Genomic DNA, 20,461 nt, shown 5'->3' with positions numbered 1-20,461 from the left:
CTATTCAATGATGAAAAAGAATGCTCAGCTGTAGCTGTTGTGACTGGGAGTAGCAAGAGATTCCTACTTCTTTTAGCCCAGGAAACATAACACAAAGATCAGGTCAAGCCACTAGTGATGGTAAAAAAGAAGTTGAAGTCAAATCTTCATTCATTTGTCGAATGATATTCCACTCTGTGTTTAAATTCTCTATTCTGTCCTGAGCACATGGCAGCCCCATTGCTGGTAGTGCCTCACTCCACTCAACTGTCGGTGTTTTATAGGACAGGGATCTGTGAAAGCTACATAGAGGTTGAGTAGAATCTAGAAGTCGCTGTTGTAGATTTTTAAGACTCAAGTCTGTGTACTTTTTCAGTTGTCTTAACAAACACTTCTTGTCCCCATCACTTAAGGATTCAATATAAATGTCTTCATTAGTCAACTTCTGGACTGAAGTCTTTGCTTCTTCCAGTACTTTTTCAATGCATAACTCTCTGATTGATCCAAATGTAGCTTCTATTTCTGGACAAAGATCTACTACTGTTGTAGCAGATGCCTGGATGCCATTTGTCAAGGTTCCTCCCCCACTCTGAACTCTAGGGTACAGATGTGGGGACCTGCATGAAAACCTCCTAAACTTACTTTTACCAGCTTAGGTTAAAACTTCCCCAAGGTACAAATTAATTTTATCCTTTGTCCCTGGATCTCCACTGCCACCACCAAACTCTAACTGGGTTTACTGGGAAACGTAGTTTGGACACGTCTTTCCCCCCAAAATCCTCCCAACCCTTGCACCCCACTTCCTGGGAAAGGTTTGGTAAAAATCCTCACCAATTTGCATAGCTGACCACAGACCCAAACCCTTGGATCTGAGAACAATGAAAAAGCATTCAGTTTTCTTACAAGAAGACTTTTAATAGAAATAGAAGTAAATAGGAGTAAAGGAATCACCCCTGTAAAATCAGGATGGTAGGTACCTTACAGGGTAATTAGATTCAAAACATAGAGAATCCCTCTAGGCAAAACCTTAAGTTACAAAAAAGACACACAGACAGAAATAGCCATTCTATTCAGCACAATTCTTTTCTCAGCCATTTAAAGAAATCATAATCTAACGCATACCTAGCTAGATTACTTACTAAAAGTTCTAAGACTCCATTCCTGTTCTATCCCCGGCAAAGCAGCATACCAACAGACACAGACCCTTTGTTTCTCTCCCTCCTCCCAGCTTTTGAAAGTATCTTGTCTCCTCATTGGTCATTTTGGTCAGGTGCCAGCGAGATTACCTTTAGCTTCTTAACCCTTTACAGGTGAGAGGATTTTTCCTCTGGCCAGGAGGGATTTTAAAGGGGTTTACCCTTCCCTTTATATTTATGACAGCATTGTTTAATGACCCAGGCGGTTTCAACAGTAGACTTACAAGAGAGAGAATGGCAATAGTCTTCTCTGAACGTAGTAACAAAAGTAATCCACCAGCCTCACTTCTTAGATCCATCCTATCTTGGTAGATACTTTCCAAAGCCAGTAATAATGGCTGGAGTAATTTTAAGACAACAGCCAAGGATCGCTCATGAGAAAGCCAGAGGGTTTTCCCAGGTTGGACTAATTTGAACTTCAGTCCCAGTGTATCTTCTATATTTTCCAAGATATTCAGTCTTTTTGGACTCTTGCTGAAAAAAGAATATAATGAAGACATTAAATTTATAGCTTTGTAAATGTCTTTTGAAGAGTCTGCAGCTCATACTAGCGCTAGTTGGAGTAGATGGCCTCTGCAGTATGTGTAGGAGAGATTAGGGCTACACTTTTCGTTGAGCAAAGCTTGTGCTCCACCATGTCTTCCAGAGAAGTTTGCAGCTCCATCAAATGCACAAGCAGCCCTCTGTTTGGGATCCCATTGACAAGTATTTAACTCTTCTAAGATGTGGGTTGTCACAGATGCAGCCAATCTGTCTTCTGTGACTTGAACATCTAGAAATGCATCCACTGGCCTACCATGACATCAAGATAACGTACACAATGACCTAATACTTGATGACCATTTGCATTGGTGCATTCATCAGCGATGTATGCACATTTTTTGAATGTGGTGGGAGAGTTCTTCACTTTTTCAACTGTTGAGTCTTTCACTGTTGCACTACATGTGTCTAGCCAGTCAGTTGAGTTTCTTGCAGAAAGATAGTGAGCATTTGTGGTCTTGTTCGGAACCAGTGTTCAACTTCAGGATGAACAAGTGACAATGCACTTAACACTGGCCTCCAGTTTGCAGTGTGCGGTATCTCTTGCTTAAACAGAAAGTACGATGCCACGGCCATGTTTGTTCGCATGAACTGTGTTGTGTCTCCAACATTCTCAACAGCCTCATTAACACTCACCGGTATTGTCCTTGGTCAGTGGAGACTCAGAGTTCAGAGGTGCTTTCGCATGAGTTCATCTCCCAGGTAGGGGGCAAGAAGGCACCTTGCTCGTTCCTCCAGCTGCTCACTGTTTGCTCTGGCCACTGTTGTTCGTTGTGCCACCGTTCACTCCATCGCTCTGTTGCCAATGTCCCTGCGCTGCCACCTTCTGCTGCCACCTGCCACTGTGACCTCTGCGAGTTGGTCTCTTAAGGTTCCACCAGCTCTCAGTGATTTCAGCTGAGCTCTCAGTGCGGGAACCTCGCTGCTAGTGCAGACTGGGCCGTCTCTTCCACAGAAACACTGTCCCACAGCAGGTCTAAGCACTTAGACCAGATCATCAGTGATTTCAGCTGTAGTGATCACTTAACAAAACAAAGACTATGGAGCTCTGTCTTTAAACAGTGGAGAGGGGCAGGTCTAATAGTACTTGTGACTCAGGCAGACCATTAAGCAAAACACCTGTCCCCACCCTCTCTCTCTCTCTCTCTCTCTCTCGATGCCCTCAATCAGCACAGGCTAAGTACAGTTCTACTGCCCTTTACTCATACAATAAGAACAACATTTCATTACACCTCCCCCCGCCCCCACCCCCCGCATTCAAGTGATTTGTAACCCAACCCCAGCCAAAATCTATCACTTGGGCAACTCAGCTCTGTTTGCTGGATACCTAGGTAGATTAGGTGTGAATGTAAATACAATCTGGTCCTGAAGCCTTTCCCCCCAGCCCCGAGGTCATCACTAGCTGTCAGGGAGAGCTCATTTAGACTTTGCTTACAAATCATAATTTGAAATTATTAGGTTGGCCAACATCACCAAAATGAATGCACTGACATTGTCATAAACAGCTGTACAAGGAAGCTAGTCGTTGTTCATACTTTTCAAATCTATGATACTTTTTCAGATACACGTATTTTATCCTACACTGTATATGCTTTTAAAGTGTGTATTCATGTTTCAATTTCAATTCAAATTTCCAAACAATCACTAAATTGGCAACACTGCATGTAAGTAGTTCACAAAACTTGTGATTTCATCAGAAAATGATGACTAGTTTGTTTGACCAGATCTATTATCCATAAAGACATGTTGACTGGTATTAAAATAGAGGGAAGATATGAGAACTTATTTAGCACAGAATCAAGATGTTGAGAACAAAATTAGTCAAGGATCAAAGAATATGAAGAGAAGACATTCTTAGATTACCTAAATACCAGTGCTAGGAATCTGGGTAACTAACAAGAAGAATTGGAATTGCTCATTTATGAACATAAATTTGATTTTGTTGGTATTGCTCAAACCTACTGGGATAATTCCCATGATTGGAATGTGAAAAGCAAAATAGGCAAAAGGGGAGGGTGAGTGGCCCTCTATGTCAAAAATGAGATTACCTATTTCCAAGTCACTGATAACTCAGAAGGAAATTATTTTGAATATGTATGGATCAATGTCCTAATAGATAAAGCACAAGATGGCATATTAGTTGGTGTCTGCTACAGACCACTAAATGACTAGGGAACAGAATGACCATCTCTTTACCCACCTATCTTCAATATGTAGGAAGAAAAGCCAAGTGATCATGCAGACTTCAGTTTGAGTGAAATATGCTGGAGGTCTCATGCTGTCAGTACTAAAACACCTTTGGAATTTCTAAACATTATACATGCCAGGTTCCTAACTCAAAAAGTGTTGCAGCCAACATGGGGGAATTCTTTATTTGACCTTGTCTTGACAGGTAAAGAGGAACTGATCACAGAACTGAAAATTAACGGTACTTTAGACGAGTGATCATGACTTGATCACATTTATATTGTGCAAGCAGAATAAAGTCCAAACAAGTAATATATATATACCTGGTGCTTTAAAAGGGCCAATTTCACAACACTGATGAAACAATTATGAGCCAAACCAGTTGGGAGAAATTTAAATGTAACCAGAAAAAGGTGAATGCTTATTGGAAATTGTTTAAAACCACCTTACTAGAGACCCAAAAATCCACAATCCCATCACTGAAGAAGGCCATACTGGTTAAAAAACTGACATAGTTTAGAAGGGTAATGAAGGCAGCTAAAAAAATAATATAGATAGATAAATAAATGGAAGAAAGGGGAAGTTGATGGTAATAAATATAAATCAGAAGCTAGGAAATGTAGAAAATTGATAAGGGAAGCCAAGAGACAAAAGGAAAAATCTATGGCCAGAAGAGTTAAGGACAATAAGAAAGTGGTTGTTTTAAAACAATACTCGGAACAAAAAGAATCCTGACAATGATATTGGTCCATTACTAGATGGAAATGGTAGAATTATCAATAATAATGCAGAAAAGGCTGAGGTGTTCAATAAATATTTCTGTTTTGTATCTGGGGGAAAACATGATATAGTCTCATTATGTGGTGGTGAGAATACTCTTTCCATTCCAGTAGAATCAAAGGGACACAAGGTAAAATCTATGGTCAGCAGAATTAAGGATAATGAGGAGTTTTTAAAGTATATCAGGAACAAAAAGAATCCCGACAATGGTATTGGTCCATTACCACGTGGAAATGCAGCAATATTGATAATAATGCAGAAAAGGCCGAAGTGTTCAAGAGATATTTCTGTTCTGTATTTGGGAAAAAACAGATGTGATAGGTCTAACATTGATGATTATGATGATGATAACACTCTTTCCAATCCACTCTTATTTGAGGAGGATGTCAAACAGCACCACTAAAGTTAGACATTTTTAAATTAGCAGGTCCAGATAACTTGTATCTGTAGTTTGAAAAGAGCTGGCTGAGGCACTCGTTGAACAACTAATGTTGATTTTCAATAAGTCTTGGAATACCGGGGAAGTGCAAGAAGACTGGAAGAATGCTCATTCTGTGCCCATATTTTAAAAGGTTAAACAGGATGATTCCCATAATGATAGGCCTGTCAGCCTTGACATTGATCCTGGGCAAGATAATGGAGTAGCTGAAACGAGACTTGATGAATGAAGAATTAAAGGAGGGTGATGTAATTAATGCCAGTCGCCATGGGCTTATGGAAAATAGATCCTGTCAAACTAACTTGATATCTTTTTTTTTTTTTTTTTTTTTGCTGAGATTACAAGTTTGGTAATAGTGTTGATGCAATATAATTAGACCTTTTTAAGGCATTTGACTTGGTACCACATGACACTTTGATTAAAAAACCTAGAAAGAAAAAATTTATATGGTACTCATTAAATGGATTAAAAGCTGGCTAACTGTTAGGTCTCAATGTAAATGTAAATAGAGAATGACATGGAAGTGAACATAAAATTATCGCTGATAAAGTTGGCAGATGATACAAAAATTGGGGGAGTGGTAAATAGCAAAGAGGACAGGTCACTAATACAAGATCGATCTGGATTGCTTGGTAAACTGGACACAAGCAAACAATTTGTGTTTTAATGTGGCCAGATGTAAATGAATACATCTAGGAATAAAGAATGTAGGCCACACTTACAGCATGGAAGACTCTATCCTGGGAAACAGGGACTCTGAAAAAGATCTGGGAGGTGTGGTGGATAATCCGCTGAACATGAGCTCCCAGTGCGACACTGTGGCCAAAAGGGCTAATGTCATCCCGGGATGCATAAACAGAGGAACCTTGAGTAGGAAAAAAGAGACTATTTTACCTTTGTCTTTGTCACTGGTGTGACTACTGCTACAATACCGGTTCTGGTGTCCACAATTCAAGAACAATTTTGATAAATTGGAGAGAATTCAGAGAAGATTCATGACACTTGTTAAAAGATTAGAAAACCCACCCTATATTGAGAGACTCAAGGAGCTCAGTCTATTTAGCTTATCAAAGAGAAGGTTAAGGGATGACTTGATCACAATCTATAAGTACCTACACGGGAACAAATGTTTAATAATGGGCTCATCAATCTAGCACAGAAAGGTCTAACACCATCCAATGGCTGGAAGTTGAAGCTAGACAAATTTAGACTGAAAATAAGCTGTACATTTTTAACAATGACAGTAATTAATCTTTGGAACAACTTACCAAGGGTCGTGGTGGATTCTCCATCATTAACATGTTTTAACTCAAGACGGGATGTTTTTCTAAGAGATCTGCTCTAGGGATTATTTTGGGGAAGTTCTCTGGAACTGTGCTGTACCGGAGGTCAGACTCGATGAGCTCTGGTCCCTTCTGCCCTTGGAATCTGTGAATCTATGAATTAATTATGCTGCCACCCTTAACTTTTTTACTGAGTGCATCCCATGTCAACCTCGCCGTGATTTTGCCTAAAGTCTGTGTCACGCTAACCAGCTGATAGGTACCTGAACCAGTGTTGGAGTCCTAAAAATACAAGTGCTGGAACACAAGTCAGTGGGAGGCCCCGATAGGGAGCAGAAGATGGATGGTAGTGGGGGAGCTGGGCAGAGCAGGGGATAAGGACAGTGCAGGGTGCTGGGAGAAGCCCAAGGGAGCAGGGTGACTCCTCACAGAGCCCATCCTGTCCCGCATCCCCCCTACCTTTGCGGGGCTCCTGATCCCTGTGAGGGGTTCTGCTGTCCAGGTGTCCCCACTACCCAGCTCCCGATATTGGTCAGCACCACAGTGAACTGCCAGGTCCTGGCTGCAGCGTCCTGGCTCCCTCTGTGTTGACCTGCCACCGAGCAGTCTCCACGTGGGCCTGGCACCCACACCTGACAGCTTGGAGGATGCTCTGCAGCCATGGAGGGAAAGGACCAGGTCCAGCAGAAGTATCACAATGCTGTTTGGAATCTTAAGGAAGTGCCAGGACAGCGTTCCGGCATGGCTCAATGCTAACCGGAGCAGGATCTTATATTGCTGAGGCCAAGTCATCACCTGCCAGGTTGGGAAGGAGTCTCCTTACCAGCCACGAATGGTAGAAAGTGTCACCCACGGATGCTGCTGTGAGAGCTTAGTGATAGCAAGGCACCCTGGAGCCTTCTGCACTGCAGACTGCCCTGACCAACTGGGGGTCTTTTTCTCCAACCAGAGGAGATGGCAGGCTCCTGTAGGAATATTCCTCAGCCATTCAGCATGACCTCCCTCCTCCTTGGGGCTAACTTCAACCAGCTGCTGCCATTGGGCCAGGTTGGGGACAGGATGTGATCATGTGTGGTGAGGGACAAGTAGAGTGTCAGTGGCATATTGCTGGCACTGAGCCCTTGTCATCTCACTGGAGGGGGAGAAGTGATCCTCATGCTCCCGGGAGTTCCTGCAGCCACATCACTTGGCCAACTTGCTGTCTGGTTCTTCCCCTGCAGGGTGTTCTGGCTGGCCGTTCTGGTTGGTCTGGTCACATGGCTGGTTCTGGACACCTCCAAAAGGCCAGAGCAACTGATTTCATTTGCTGGCCTCTGCGCATTTGTTCTGTTCCTCTTTGCCTGCTCCAAACACCATGCTGCAGTAAGTGGATGTGTTTCCTTTGGGTTCTGCACTTCCATGCAGAAAGGACTGGCTTGGGCCAATGCTGCAGATGCTGCTTCTCCATGGGAAGGTCTCCCTGACCAGCTCAGCTCTGGCTTGTCCTAGGGGCTGAAGGCAGAGGTTGTCTCTGGGAGCATGCACCCTCTTGTACTGTTTGCATTTGTTATCTCCTGGTGCCCCACAGAAGAAGCCTCTGGGGCACCAGCGGAAAAGGGGGAGGGCGCCCAGTCAGCGGAGCTCACTGGTAGAGATCAGAGCAGCAGCATGGCCAGAGAACAGAGCATAGGCCACCCACTCCTGAGCCCAGATTCTGGCTCTCCGGGTGACACGCCTCTGAGCTTGGGCAATAAATTCCCCATCGCCCTCCACCCGCAGTGGGGACAGAAATACTGACCTCAGGCCAGAGTTACAAGGGAGTCAGGCACCCTTAGATGCAGATAGGCACCTAGTGGGGTTTACAAAGCACCTAAGTGAGTTCAGCCCCCAACTCCTATTGACTTTTAACCTCACCTGTTTAGGTAATCTTGAAAATCCTACTGCAACATTCCTAGCTGCAACATTAGGTGCCTAAATACCTTTGTAATTCTGCCCCCCCCAACCTGTCTCTTGTTCAGTAGGGTCAGGCTCTGATCTGGGTCACAGTGGTGCAGGGCCATTGACAGGAAAGCTCCTCTGAGAGTGAGCCTGGCATGTGTGCAAAGGGTGATGTGTCCTTACATGGAGGAATTGTTCCCCTGACACCCAATCCCTGATTTGCATCATCTCGTTGCCTGTCTCCCTGGTCCCTTCCTCTGCTCTCTCTCTGTCTGCCCCTTGGTTTCCTCCCATTCCACCTCCTTAGCCCGCTTTTTCAGAGTGCACTATTGCCCATGGGATAGCCCTGCGGGGGCCTGGTCAGCCAAACAGAGGTGGGAGCTCACTCTGGACTGGAGGGACTCCTTCAGAGAAGAGGGGAAAGTGCATCTTGCAAGAGGCTCCCTCAGCCCAGCATGGTGGGGTCAATGCTCACATCCCTCACCTGGTCCTACCTGCTGTCTGTCTAGGGGTTTCTATGGCACCCATCACCATGGCAGCTAAGTGCCTGCTGACTCCTCCCTTGAAATGACAGTGGGGCTTGGAGTCTGATATGACTAACAGAGGCTAGAGTGGAAAGATGATGGGACTTAAAACATAGGGCACTGCTTTGGTCTTGGTCCCAGGTGCCCTGGAGAGCTGTCTTCTGGGGCCTTGGCTTGGAGTTTGTTCTTGGCATCTTTATAATCAGAACGGATCCTGGATTCGAAGCATTCCAGTGGCTTGGCAATCAGATCCAGGTACTGAGTGCTCTGCTGCCAGATGGTGGGGGAGGTTTGAGGTGGAGCGGGGAGAGGGCATGGAGGTGAGGTAGGATGGGTGTGTTTGAAGTCGATGGAGATGCGTGTGGAGGTGGGAATGGGGTGGGTGGGGATGGGGGTGAGGCTGGGGTGAGGTTGCGTATGGAGGTGGGGAGGGAAAGGGAGGGGTGGAAGATCAAGGTAAGGCTGGGGCTGGAGTGGAGGATGGGGGTGGGGTGGAGGTGGGGCCAGGTGAGCAGGCATGGGGCTAGGTTCTAACTATTCTTTATTGCTCAGGAGATGGAAGCTTAAGCTGGTGTTGGCCAATAGCCTGAAGGGAGCTGGCGAGGCCGTCACATGGACCTGGCGTGACTAGTTGTTCCTTTAACTGTAGCAGGAAGCCGGGCAAGGAGTGGGCCTGGCTCTGGGCAGGAGTGGTGCAGAGAAGCAGAGGGAGGCTGAACAGTTCTAGGGCTAGGACTAGTAAAGTTCCTTGTTCAGTGTTAGCAGAAAGCGGCTCCCTCTGTCCTGGGGTCCCACGGGCGCTGGCCCTTCTCTCATGTTGTTCCCATAAGCTTGTCAGTAAGTGGGGGCTCCCCAACTCCCGTGGCCCTCATTGTCCTGGCACCCAGGAGGCAGCCTCCCACCCTGTTCCCTTTATCTGGGCCTGACTCCTTGCCACAGAGACCCCAACTCCGACACTGCCATGAAGTCCCTGGTGGCTGCTGGAGCCCTTGCCTCCAGATCATTTGTCAGGCCACTGACACCTCCCTTACACTCCTGGCTCTCCTCCAGTTCCCCCTCCTCCACTCTGTCCAGGGCAGAGGCTCTAGAGGCTTCCCCATGCCATGCAGTGCACACTGGGGCAGGATGGATTGTTGCTGTGATCCCCAGGCAGGGCTAGAGCACTGTGTGGGGGAGGGGGCTTGCGGGGTTTCCCTGTGACGGTCACGGCTGAGGAGGCCTTGTGGCATATTCTCCTGGGCATTGCTCCCCAACATGTACCATCTCCCCACACAGACCTTCCTGAGTTACACCACTGCTGGCTCCAGCTTCGTCTTTGGGGACACACTGATCAAGGAGGCCTTTGCCTTTCAGGTCAGCACGTGGGTCGTGGGGAGGACAGTGGGTGTTAGGAACTAGATTTCCTCTGGCCTGGATCACCCTGCCAGGCCTACGGGGAGAGGCCATTGGCACCGCCCAGGGGAGGGGAGCATTAGGTGCAGAGCAGCCCTGGCTCTCATTCTGCCATTCTGTGCCTGCAGTGAGAGCTGGTGCTGTGAGATCCCCCTTCTACCTGGCATGCAGCCCTAGCACTGCTGGACCTCCGGGCTCATGGGCCATCCTGTGGACTATTCTGTGCTCTGCGATTCTGCGCCACGTCATGCCCAGCTGCAGGCACTGGGGCGAGATGTGGGGCTTCAGCCTATGCTCTGCCACGGGCTCCCAGCAAGCCCTGCTGGGCCCCTGTGCTGACCCTGTGTGCTGGTGTTCTGCCCACAGGCTTTACCAATTGTCGTGTTCTTCAGCTGTGTGATGTCCATTCTCTACTACGTTGGCCTCATGCAGTGGCTCATCCTGAAGGTAAGACCAAGCCCTGGGTCTCAGGGGATTGCAGCTCTGGTAAAAGGGGGGATTGATGGTAGGGCCTGCTCCTCCCACCTGTTGCATGAGGCTGTACAGGTCTTGGTGCCCCAGTGTTCATGTCACTAACCAGCCTGTCCCCCTGTTCCCCCTTGAAATAACCTAGACTTTGGCGGGTGGAGCCCCTGCCAGGGCTACGTCTGAGAGGGTACCTGGTTTAGCCAGCTTGCTAGGAGCCCCAGCTCGCCGTGCGGCGCCCACCCATGTCCCAGGAGCTCCTGGCACTGGCAGGCTGGGGCAGCAGGACTCCTTATGAAAGGGGAACACGTGGCTGGAAGCTTTGTATTAACATAGGACTCAGCCCCAGAGAGGCTGCCCCCGAGCTCTCGGGAGCTCCTGTGGGGCTGTGCAAAGCCCTGGTACCAGAGCACTCATTCCTGTATCTCTGCCTCAGCCACACGTCTTGGATCTGGGCCCACAGCCGGGCAGGGTCTGGCCACGAGGGGCAAAGCCTTTGTGAAATGTCCTGGATTTGTCCTGGGGCTGAGCCCTGCCTGCTTCCCTGCAGATCTCCTGGCTGCTGCAAATCACTATGGGTACTACGCCCACTGAGACCCTCAGCGTGGCAGGAAACATCTTTGTAGGACAGGTAAGAGCTGCTGGGAAGCAACTCAGCATCCCTCAGGCAGGGCAGCACCAGGACATGACCACCAAACACCTCACACCCCCCCGCAAGGGGCAGAGTGCCCCCTCCCTCCCTGCCTGTGGCCTCTAGGTCCCTCCCAGTCCCTTTGGAGATGCATGTCTCAGCCCCATGATGGAAGCCAGGCCCCATGTCCCATTTCCCCTGTCAGAGGGCAGGCTCCTGGGAGGCCCTGCTGCAGTGTGTGCTATGGACCACTCTAGCCTGCTCACGGCTCCAGAGGATGCGCTCAGACATCCCCCAGATCCCTGGGGAAACATGAGCCCCTGGGGTAACACTGTGGGGTGAACCCCCTCTGCCCAGGGCACAGCTGGCCAGGGAAGCATCTCTTGTTCTGCAAATCAGCTGGAGCTTCATTGCCTTTTCCTGTGGTGCAGACAGAGGCCCCACTGCTGGTCCTCCCCTACCTGGCAGACATGACGCTCTCAGAAGTTCATGCAGTGATGACCGGGGGCTTCGCCACCATTGCCGGCAGCGTGATGGGAGCCTACATGTCCTTTGGGGTGAGTGCAGCAGTCAGCACCCAGACTCCCCTGCCTCAGTGCAGGCAGCGATATCTGAGCAGGGCTGCCACCCGGACAGACCGGTTTTTGGCTTCTGTGTCCGGGCACCATTTAGAGTGGCCAGGTGCCTGGTAAATGGCACCTGAACCAAAAGTCCGGTTACCATGGGGCGGAGAGAGGCGCTGGATCATCCTGCACCAGCCCCTGCTCAGCTGCAGCCACCTCCTACCGGCAGGCAGGCTCCTTGAGACAATCCAGCGAGCAATGGGGGCGGGGCCTTGGAGGCAAGAGGTGGAGAAGTTGGCGGGGTCTGGGGAAGAAGCAGAGAAGGAGCGAGGCCTTGGGGGAAGAGGTGGGGCAGGGGTGGGGCCTTCGGAGTAAGGTTACCAGCAATTAGAAAGGTGGCAATGCAATATCTGGGCCTAGGCTTCTCGCAGCATATATGCCATAGGGTCTGTGCTGGGGTCTTAGCACATAGGGGGACTGGCAAAAGAATTGCCACGGGGAGGCAAAGGGGCTGGGGGGCAGGTAGGAGACAGACCTGCCCTCAGCCAGATGTAAAGTTCCCCAGGATGACTAAACGGCACCCGAACGGCACCCATCCACAGCCCTGCCTGCCCTGCCATGACAGCCAGCAAGCCCATCCCATGGGGGCAGTCCATGGATTTCTTTGGCTTCTCTCAGTGTGGGCTCAGCCCTGAGGATGGGACGGAGGCTGCACTGAGCAAGGCCAAGGTGGCATAGAGTCTGAGGCCAGCCCATCTAGGCTGTCCGCTATCACAGGCCACTTCCTTGTGAAACTCAGCAACCGGAATTAGACCAAAGTATTACAGCCTTCAAGGGTACATTTACCCTGCAATTAGACCCCCGCGGCAAGCCCGTGCCAGCTGACTCAGGCTTGCGGGGCTGGTTAATGGCGGTGTAGGCGTCTGGCTTCAGGCTGAAGCCTGGGTTCTAGGACCCTGAGGGTGGCAGAGCCTGATGTGTGCACTGCAATTACATAGCCCATTAGCTGAAGCCCTGGAAGCCCAAAGCCAGCCCCGGGTCTCTCATTACAGTGTAGACATACCCCAAAAGACTAAACTATTGAGTGCCACAGTCTGTGTCTGTGCTGGCAGGTATGGTGCAGAGCTCGCTCCCCTTGCTCTGACCTGTGTGGGCAGAATATCTGATCTCTGTGTTTGGGAACTGCATGTGCCAGGGCTAGGAGACTGTGTCACCTGGATTCCTGTAGTGTAGATGGGCCCTGGAGACGCACAGCTAGGGTCAGAGCTCAGATCTAGGGGGCTCACCCAAGCCCGGCTCTAACCAAGAGCCATGCTAGCCAGGTCCCCGCTTGAAGCTGACTGGAGATCCAGAATGGGGTCTCTTGGATGCCCAACTTGAAGCCTGTAAGCACCAGCTGCTGCCATTCTTGTCCTGGGAGCAGCTGATCTGAGGCTGGGGGTGGGACATGTGCAGTCATGCCCTAGGAATGGGCTGAGCAATTGGGCACACAGTGTGTGGTGGAATCACCTAGCCGACAGCTCCCTTCCTAGTCATGCTGAGAACCAGAGGTGTCCATGGTTCTCCTGTCACTGCTCGCCTGCCGCTCACACCAGGGTCCCTGCAGTATTAGTGTGCTCCACGCCCTCTGAGCTGGGGGCACATGCATCCTGCTGGCAGGCACTCCTGCACACACTTCACCAGGGCTGACCACTGGGAATGTCCCCGCCGTGTGTGCTGCAGATTGACCCCTCCTCGCTGATCGCTGCCTCTGTGATGGCTGCGCCCTGTGCTCTCGCCATGGCCAAGCTGGTCTATCCAGAAGTGGAAGAGTCCAAATTCAAGAGCAAGGAAGGCGTGAAGCTCAGTAGAGGGTGAGTGATGCGGTGCTCGGGGCAGGGGGTGCTAACACCTAGTTGGCTCAGGCGAGACTCCCTTGCTCTAGGGGCAGGTGGCAACAAGGTGACTCACAGTTCTGGGTGCCCTGAGAAGTGTCACAGCCCCACAATGCACTGCCTGACCCTGTCCCGCCCCCAGCCTGACCTTGCCCCCAGCCCTTCCCTGTCCTGCCCCGCCCCACACTGCCCTTCCCTGCTCTGCCTGGCCCTGCCCCACCTAGCCTGGCTCTGCCACACCCTGCCTTTCTCTGCCCTGACCCACCCCACCCTTCCCTGTGCTCCCTGCCCCTCCGGCCCTGACCCACCCCTCTATTCCCTGCTCAGCCTGGACCTGCCCTTCACTGCACTGCCTTGTCCTGCTCTGCCCAACCCTTCCCTGTGCTGCCTACCCTGCCCCATATTGCCTGCCCCACTCTGCGCTGCTTGCCATATCCTGAACCCGGCTATGCCCTACTTTGCCTTGCCCCGAACCTGCCCTACACTGGCACAACTGTCCTTGACCAACCCGGCCAGCCTGGCTCCCCGCATCTTGCAGACATGCCACTCCCATGCTGTGCTTAGCCCTGCCTCAAGCCCTGCAGCATGTCTCCCGAACAATGCTCCCTCCCAACACACCGGATAACCACCTCATCTGCCCCTTCATCCTGCACTGTGCCGTGAACACTGGGTTCCGACTCAAACATTCTCCTCTGGGCTACAACAGCCCTGCCTTCACCCTGCAGGTTGACAATCGATGCACCCCAGCCCCCAAGTCCTTTTAAAGTGTCCCCCTGTGGTGTCCAGCCCCTGATCGCTGGATACCCACAGAAATCCCAGAGCCTCTGGTCCCAAAGGAGCAGTGTCCCCTAGTGAGCCTACCAGTCCTATACCACACACAGCACTTGAGGAAAATTATAGTAAAAAAAAGGAAATGGATCTAAGAGAGAATAGAGATTCAAACAGAAACAAGTGTGAGTGATGGAAACTAGTGGTTACAAACAACAAAATCATAATTGCGACCTTGGGCCTACACTTGCAATGAGTTCCCATCCCTAGGTTCTCACCCCAAAGTTCGGTCTTCTGCAGCACTTGCTGGCCCCAAGGAGGCAGGGCTCAGTACAGGAAGCATCCCGCTCATCAAGGTACTGCCTCAGTGAATGGATGCAGTCTTTCCCCACCCTGTAATACACTGACTCAGTCCTTTGTCTCTGTTCCCAGACAGGCCCAGCCCCTCGCTACCCTGTCGTTCCTGGTCACTGCCTTGTGGTTGCGAGGTTTATAGTTTGATGGTTTTCCATTGACTTGTCTGGGTTGTTTCAGCAGTGCATAGCTGAGACATAAACAAGCTGATGTAATCAGCTCGCCAGGGAGAGGCCATCTCAAGAAATATGAGTCCTTCGTGACTCTCTTTCACTGCAAGACTATAGGGATGTAATTTTCAGTATAGTTACATTAGTCCTTCTCTATTACCTGTCCATGCATCTCATAGTGATCCAGAGTGCCGAGAAGTGACCTCACATGCTGCTCTTTATGGATCAGTCCCATGATAACAGTGTATTATTAGGTTTCGGAGTAGCAGTCGTGTTAGTCTGTATTCGCAAGAAGAAAAGGAGGACTTGTGGCACCTTAGAGACTAACAAATTTGAGCATGAGCTTTCGTGAGCTACAGCTCACTTCATCGGATGCGTTCAGTGGAAATCCACTGAATGTATCCGATGAAGTGAGCTGTAGCTCACGAAAGCTTATGCTCAAATAAATTAATCTCTAAGGTGCCACAAGTCCTCCTTTTCTTTTAGTGAATTATTAGGTATAGTGAGTTTATCAGGTCTGACATGAGCTGCTTTTGAAGCATAGTGAGCTCTCTGCCAATTGGCACCACAGGGGTCCCTCGCACTGACCGCTCTCCTTGTACCACCAGGGCTGAGCAGAATATCCTGGAAGCTGCCAGCAATGGTGCCGCCGCCTCCGTGGGGCTGGTCGCTAACATTGCAGCCAACCTGATCGCCTTCCTGGCTGTGCTGAAGTTCATCAATGCTGCCCTGTCCTGGTTCGGGGAGCTGGTGAACATCAAGGAGCTCTCGTTCCAGGTACTGCCACGCCAAGCACCTGGAGGCAGCCCCACACTCGCAGGGACTCACCCCATTCTGCGATCCTCATTCCGCCCTCTCCCTTGCCCACTGCAGTGCTTCCCCTGCACCACAGCCACCATGCCCCTTTCTCCCATGGCCTTCACCTTCTCCTGAAAGCACCCCGCCCGCACTCTGCATGCCGCCCCCCCCAGCTCAAAGCAGAGCAAGAAGCTGCCCCTCCTCCCGCCTAAGGTTGCCAACTTTCTAATTGCACAAAACCGAACACCCTTGCCCTGCCCCTTCTCTGAGGCTCCACCCACGCTCACTCCACCCTCCCCCCATCACTTGCTCTCCCCCACCCTCACTCACTCATTTTTACGGGGCTGGGGCAAAGAGTTGGGGTGCAGGAGGGGTTTGGGCTCCAGGGTGGGGCCAGAAATGAGGGCTTCAGGGTGCAGGAAGAGGCTCCAGACTGGGGCATGGGTGAGGTCTCTGGAGTGGGGCTGGACATGAGGGGTTTGTGGTGCAGGAGGGGGCTCCAGAATGGGGGGTTTGGAGTGTGGGAAGGGGCTCTGGGCTGAGGCAGGGGTTAGGGGTATGGGGTCTGGGCTGGGGGTGCTGGTTCGGGGATAGGGCCACTCAGCCTGCCACCTCTGTACTAAGGACTCACATTTCCACCTCCTCTCCAGCCTGGCTCCCCCAGACCCACATCTGGGCCCATCTCCCAAGCCCCTCCTGCTGCCTCAATCCTGAGCTCCTGGCTGAGAATGTCTGCCGGGGGGGGGGGGGGGGGGACACTTTGTACTGTGTCCAGTATCTCCCTTCTCCCACCCAGTCCATCTGCCCGAGCCCAGATCAGAGGCTCTGTCCTTTGAAAACCTGCATACCCCCCAAGAATGGCCCACTCCCCCCAGACACATGCCCCAACCCAGCCTCCTGGCAGTGCCAGATCTCACTGCACTGTGACCTCCACATAGCCAGACAGCTCCCATCCAGTGAGCTGGAGCTTGTCTTATGCCACATGCAGCTGCTGGACATGGGATGGCCCTGCCTCCCCACTCTCCAGGGAGGGTCTGAGTCCTGCTAGTGCCAGGCAGCCTGAGAGCACCTACCATCTTGTCCACCCTGCCCATTTCAAAACAGGGCTCAGAACAGCTCCAGGCCCAGCAGAAAAGGTGCCCGATTTGTGACAGCTGTGTTCTCCCACTGGGGGCAAATTGCCCCAGGTCAGCTGTTGCGGGGCTCTGGCCAAAGAGGCAGAGCAGGGTGCAGAGCCTTCCCCAGTCCTGCCTAGGGTTGCCAACTTTCTAATTGCAGAAAACCAAACACCCTTGCCCCGCCCCTGCCATGCCCCTTCCCCGAGGCCCCACCCTTGCTCCCCCCTTCTTCAAGGCCCCACTTTTGCTTACTTTCGTCGGGCTGGGGGAGGGGTATGGGTTGTGGAAGGGGATGAAGGCTCCAGCTGGGGGGTGCAGGCTCTGGGGTGGGGCTGGGGATGCGGGGTTTGGGGTGCAGAAGGGGACTCCAGGCTGGGGGGTGGGGATGGGGCTGAGGGGTTTGGAGTGTGTGCGGGGGCTCTGGGCTGATGCAGGAGGTTGGGGTGTGGGAGGGGGCACAGGCTCGGGGCTGGGGGTATGGGCTCCAGGGTGGGGCCTGAAATTAAGGGTTCAGGGTTTGGAAGGGGGCTCTGGGCTGGGGCAGGGGGTTGGGATACAGAGTGCAGGAGGGGCTCAGGGCTGGGGTAGGGGGTTGGGTCACAGGAGGGGTGTTGGCTCCAGGCGGCGCTTACCTCAGACGGCTCCTGGGAAGTGGCCACATGTATCTTTGCCTCTTTGGCTCCTAGGTGGAGGCACAGCCAGGAGGCTCTGTGTGCCCACAAATGCTGCCCCCACAGCTCCCATTGAATGCCACATAGAATCATAGGCCACGGAATCTCACCCACCCACTCCTGTAACAAACCCCTAACTTATGTCTGAGCTATTGAAGTCCTCAAATTGTGATTTAAAGACTTCAAAGTGCAGAGAATCCTCCAGCAAGTGAACTGTGCCCCACACTGCAGAGGAAGGCGAAAAACCCCCAGGGCCTCTGCCAATCTGCCCTGGAAGAAAATTCCTTCCCGACCCCAAATATGGCAATCAGCTAAACCCTGAGCATGTGAGCAAGACTCACCAGCCAGAAACCCAGGAAAGAATTCTCTGTAGTAACTCAGATCCCACCCCATTGGCTGCAGTTCCTGGTGGCGCTCGGGGCAGGGGCAGTGTGCAGAGCCCTCCCGGTCGTGCCTCCGCCTAGGAGCCGGAGAGACATGTGGCTGCTTCACAGGAGCCAGGTACAGAGCCTGCCTATGCCACCAACCGTACTTTTAATGGCTTGGTCAGCGGTGCTGACCGGAGCCACCAAAGTCCCTATTCAACCAGGTGTTCTGGTTGTAAACTGGACGGACACCTGGCAAGCCTAGTCCTGCCATGTGAGCACAGAGAGGCTGTTACCCCCTAAGCTATGAGTTGCCTAAGATAGAGCCAAAGAGGGGTGATGCTTTCTCCTGCCCCCATTAGGAGTCTGCTACAGCACAGCACCACCAGGAGCCCAGTGCAGGCTGGTGCTGGGCAGGAGGGTGGTATGCAATGGAGCAGCTGGGGGCGGGTTGTGGGTCAAACACACATCATTGTTAACCATCTCTGGGGGGCTATGTCCCAGATAATCTGCTCCTACATCCTGATGCCTGTGGCCTTCCTCATGGGGGCAGACTGGGCAGACTCACCTCTGGTGGCTGAGCTGCTAGGTATCAAAATCTTCCTGAACGAGTTTGTGGCATATGAGCAGCTGGCAACGTACAAGAAGAACCGGCTGTCGGGGCTGGAGGAGTGGAGTGGGGGTCGCAAGCAGTGGATTTCGGTGAGAGCCATGAGCTGCCACACTGGGGAATGGGCTGAGCAACTCGGGGGGACTCTGTGTCTGGGCAGAGGGAAATAACAATCTGCCAAGCATCTCAGACTTCCTTGCCCAGACAGGGCTAGCCTGGCCCTGCATCAGGCTTGAGGCAGAAAGAGAGCCATGGCTGCCCGGCGAGGGCTGCAGGCTCCCTGGGAGTGCCAGCTGCCAGCAAGCAGGGACAGGTGTCTCTGATTGCTCCCAACACGAATCCCCACACTCCGTCTCGGCAGGTCCAGGGGCCACACAGACAGCGCAAAGGCTGTCCCCGCACTCGCTGAGCTGCACTTGCCTTGGCAGACAGGTCAGGGCCTGAAATGCCAGGGAGAGCAAGCCCCTGGCCCAGGGTGGGTGCTGCCATGCACTGTGCTGTTCCTCTGTGCTCCAAGGAGAGGGAAGGGCCATTCAGCACCATGGGATTGCCCAGGGTCAGCTCCGGGGCCTTGGCTTTTCTGTGCTATTGCCCTGTGAGGGGCTGTTGACTGGCGCACACAGGCTGAGGCCAGCAGGATCAGTGTGGGGGGGATCACTGGGGGTGGCTCCCCTGGGGACACATCTCCACTGTGCCTCTGACCTGCTGTTGTGCTGTTTAGATGCGAGCTGAAACCATCACGACCTTTGCCCTCTGTGGATTCGCCAATCTCAGCTCCATTGGGATCATGCTGGGAGGACTGAGTGAGTTTGGAGCACGATGGGACGGGGAATTGAGAGCAGGGGTGAAGCCTGCAGTGGTATTGCTGGGGGAAGATCCCCTGACCGAGATCAGAGCCCCATTGTGCCAGGTGCTGCACAGACCCCGACTGAGATTGGGGGGCCCTGTCTTTCTGGTGCGGCAGAGATACAGTGAGTTCCTACCTCAAAGAGCTCACAATCTGCATGGACAAGACAGACTGGTGGGAGGAGAAAGAGATGCCAAGAGGGGCAGTGGCTGGCCTAAGGTCACCCAGCTGCAGAGCTGGAATTTACCAAAGTCTCCTGATGCCCTGTGCCCAGGCCCCATTCCTCCCCTTTGTGATTATACTGGACTGTGCCTTTCCGTCCTGCTGGGGGAACTCTGCACCCCAGCCCAGTGGGGGTGAGGGTGGAAAGGGCAAGGTTTAGATTGTTGAGCACCAAGTAATTGTATCCTAAAATTACTAAAACCATCTAACTGAGAGAAGCAAGAAATGGGAGGCCAGCCCTTTCCCATTGTTCTCACGGCCAATCCAGGGCTCTGACTCCTACAACCTAATCCCGGGGACTCTTTTACATATTTCGATGATACCACAGTTAAAACAAAGCACAAATATCCCACTTGTTAACCAGGGTCATTCTATTATTAAAGAAAGGAAAAGAAAACATTAAACAGTGCAAACCAGAACACAAAGGATAATGCTAGTGCCTGCTACGCACTCCAGACACGCTCCAGCTTGGAGGAGACAGTAGATACTGGGTCTCCGGGTCTGTGGGGAGAAGAGGCTGTGCAGGCATAGCTACAGAAATGATCGACACCTACGAGCATCCTTGGCGGACACCCCACCACCACCCACAACAGCACCATGGATACCTCTGAGGAGCCTGAGTTACAGGCCCCTGCTGTGAACAGTGAGGACAGGAGGTGGTGGATGAAGAAGAGGAGGAGGAGGAGTATGGGGGACAGGCGGCTGGGAGATCCAACTGCACAGCAAGCCAGGACCTGATTTGACTCCACTACAGTCCAACCAGTCCCA

General features: G+C 51.8%; 1 protein-coding gene across 2 annotated transcripts in view; it reads left to right on the top strand.

Annotated features, from left to right (window-relative positions):
• LOC125644234 (sodium/nucleoside cotransporter 2-like) overlaps positions 1 to 20,461 on the top strand; it is a 44,051-nt gene that overhangs the window by 12,191 nt on the left and 11,399 nt on the right. For both annotated transcript variants that reach the window (XM_075132951.1, XM_048867862.2), the window contains exons 6-15: positions 7,625 to 7,766; positions 8,987 to 9,100; positions 10,121 to 10,198; positions 10,604 to 10,684; positions 11,253 to 11,333; positions 11,765 to 11,890; positions 13,619 to 13,749; positions 15,671 to 15,839; positions 18,519 to 18,716; positions 19,346 to 19,427. In XM_075132951.1, the coding sequence (XP_074989052.1) occupies positions 7,625 to 7,766; positions 8,987 to 9,100; positions 10,121 to 10,198; positions 10,604 to 10,684; positions 11,253 to 11,333; positions 11,765 to 11,890; positions 13,619 to 13,749; positions 15,671 to 15,839; positions 18,519 to 18,716; positions 19,346 to 19,427 (1,202 nt within the window). The remainder of the gene's footprint in view (positions 1 to 7,624; positions 7,767 to 8,986; positions 9,101 to 10,120; positions 10,199 to 10,603; positions 10,685 to 11,252; positions 11,334 to 11,764; positions 11,891 to 13,618; positions 13,750 to 15,670; positions 15,840 to 18,518; positions 18,717 to 19,345; positions 19,428 to 20,461) is intronic.

This window comes from Caretta caretta, chromosome 10, assembly GCF_965140235.1.
Source record: "Caretta caretta isolate rCarCar2 chromosome 10, rCarCar1.hap1, whole genome shotgun sequence".
In the NCBI taxonomy this organism is placed as follows: Eukaryota; Metazoa; Chordata; order Testudines; family Cheloniidae; genus Caretta; species Caretta caretta.
The sequence above is the reverse complement of the archived record's forward strand: the minus strand, read 5'-3'. Positions and strand labels throughout refer to the sequence as shown.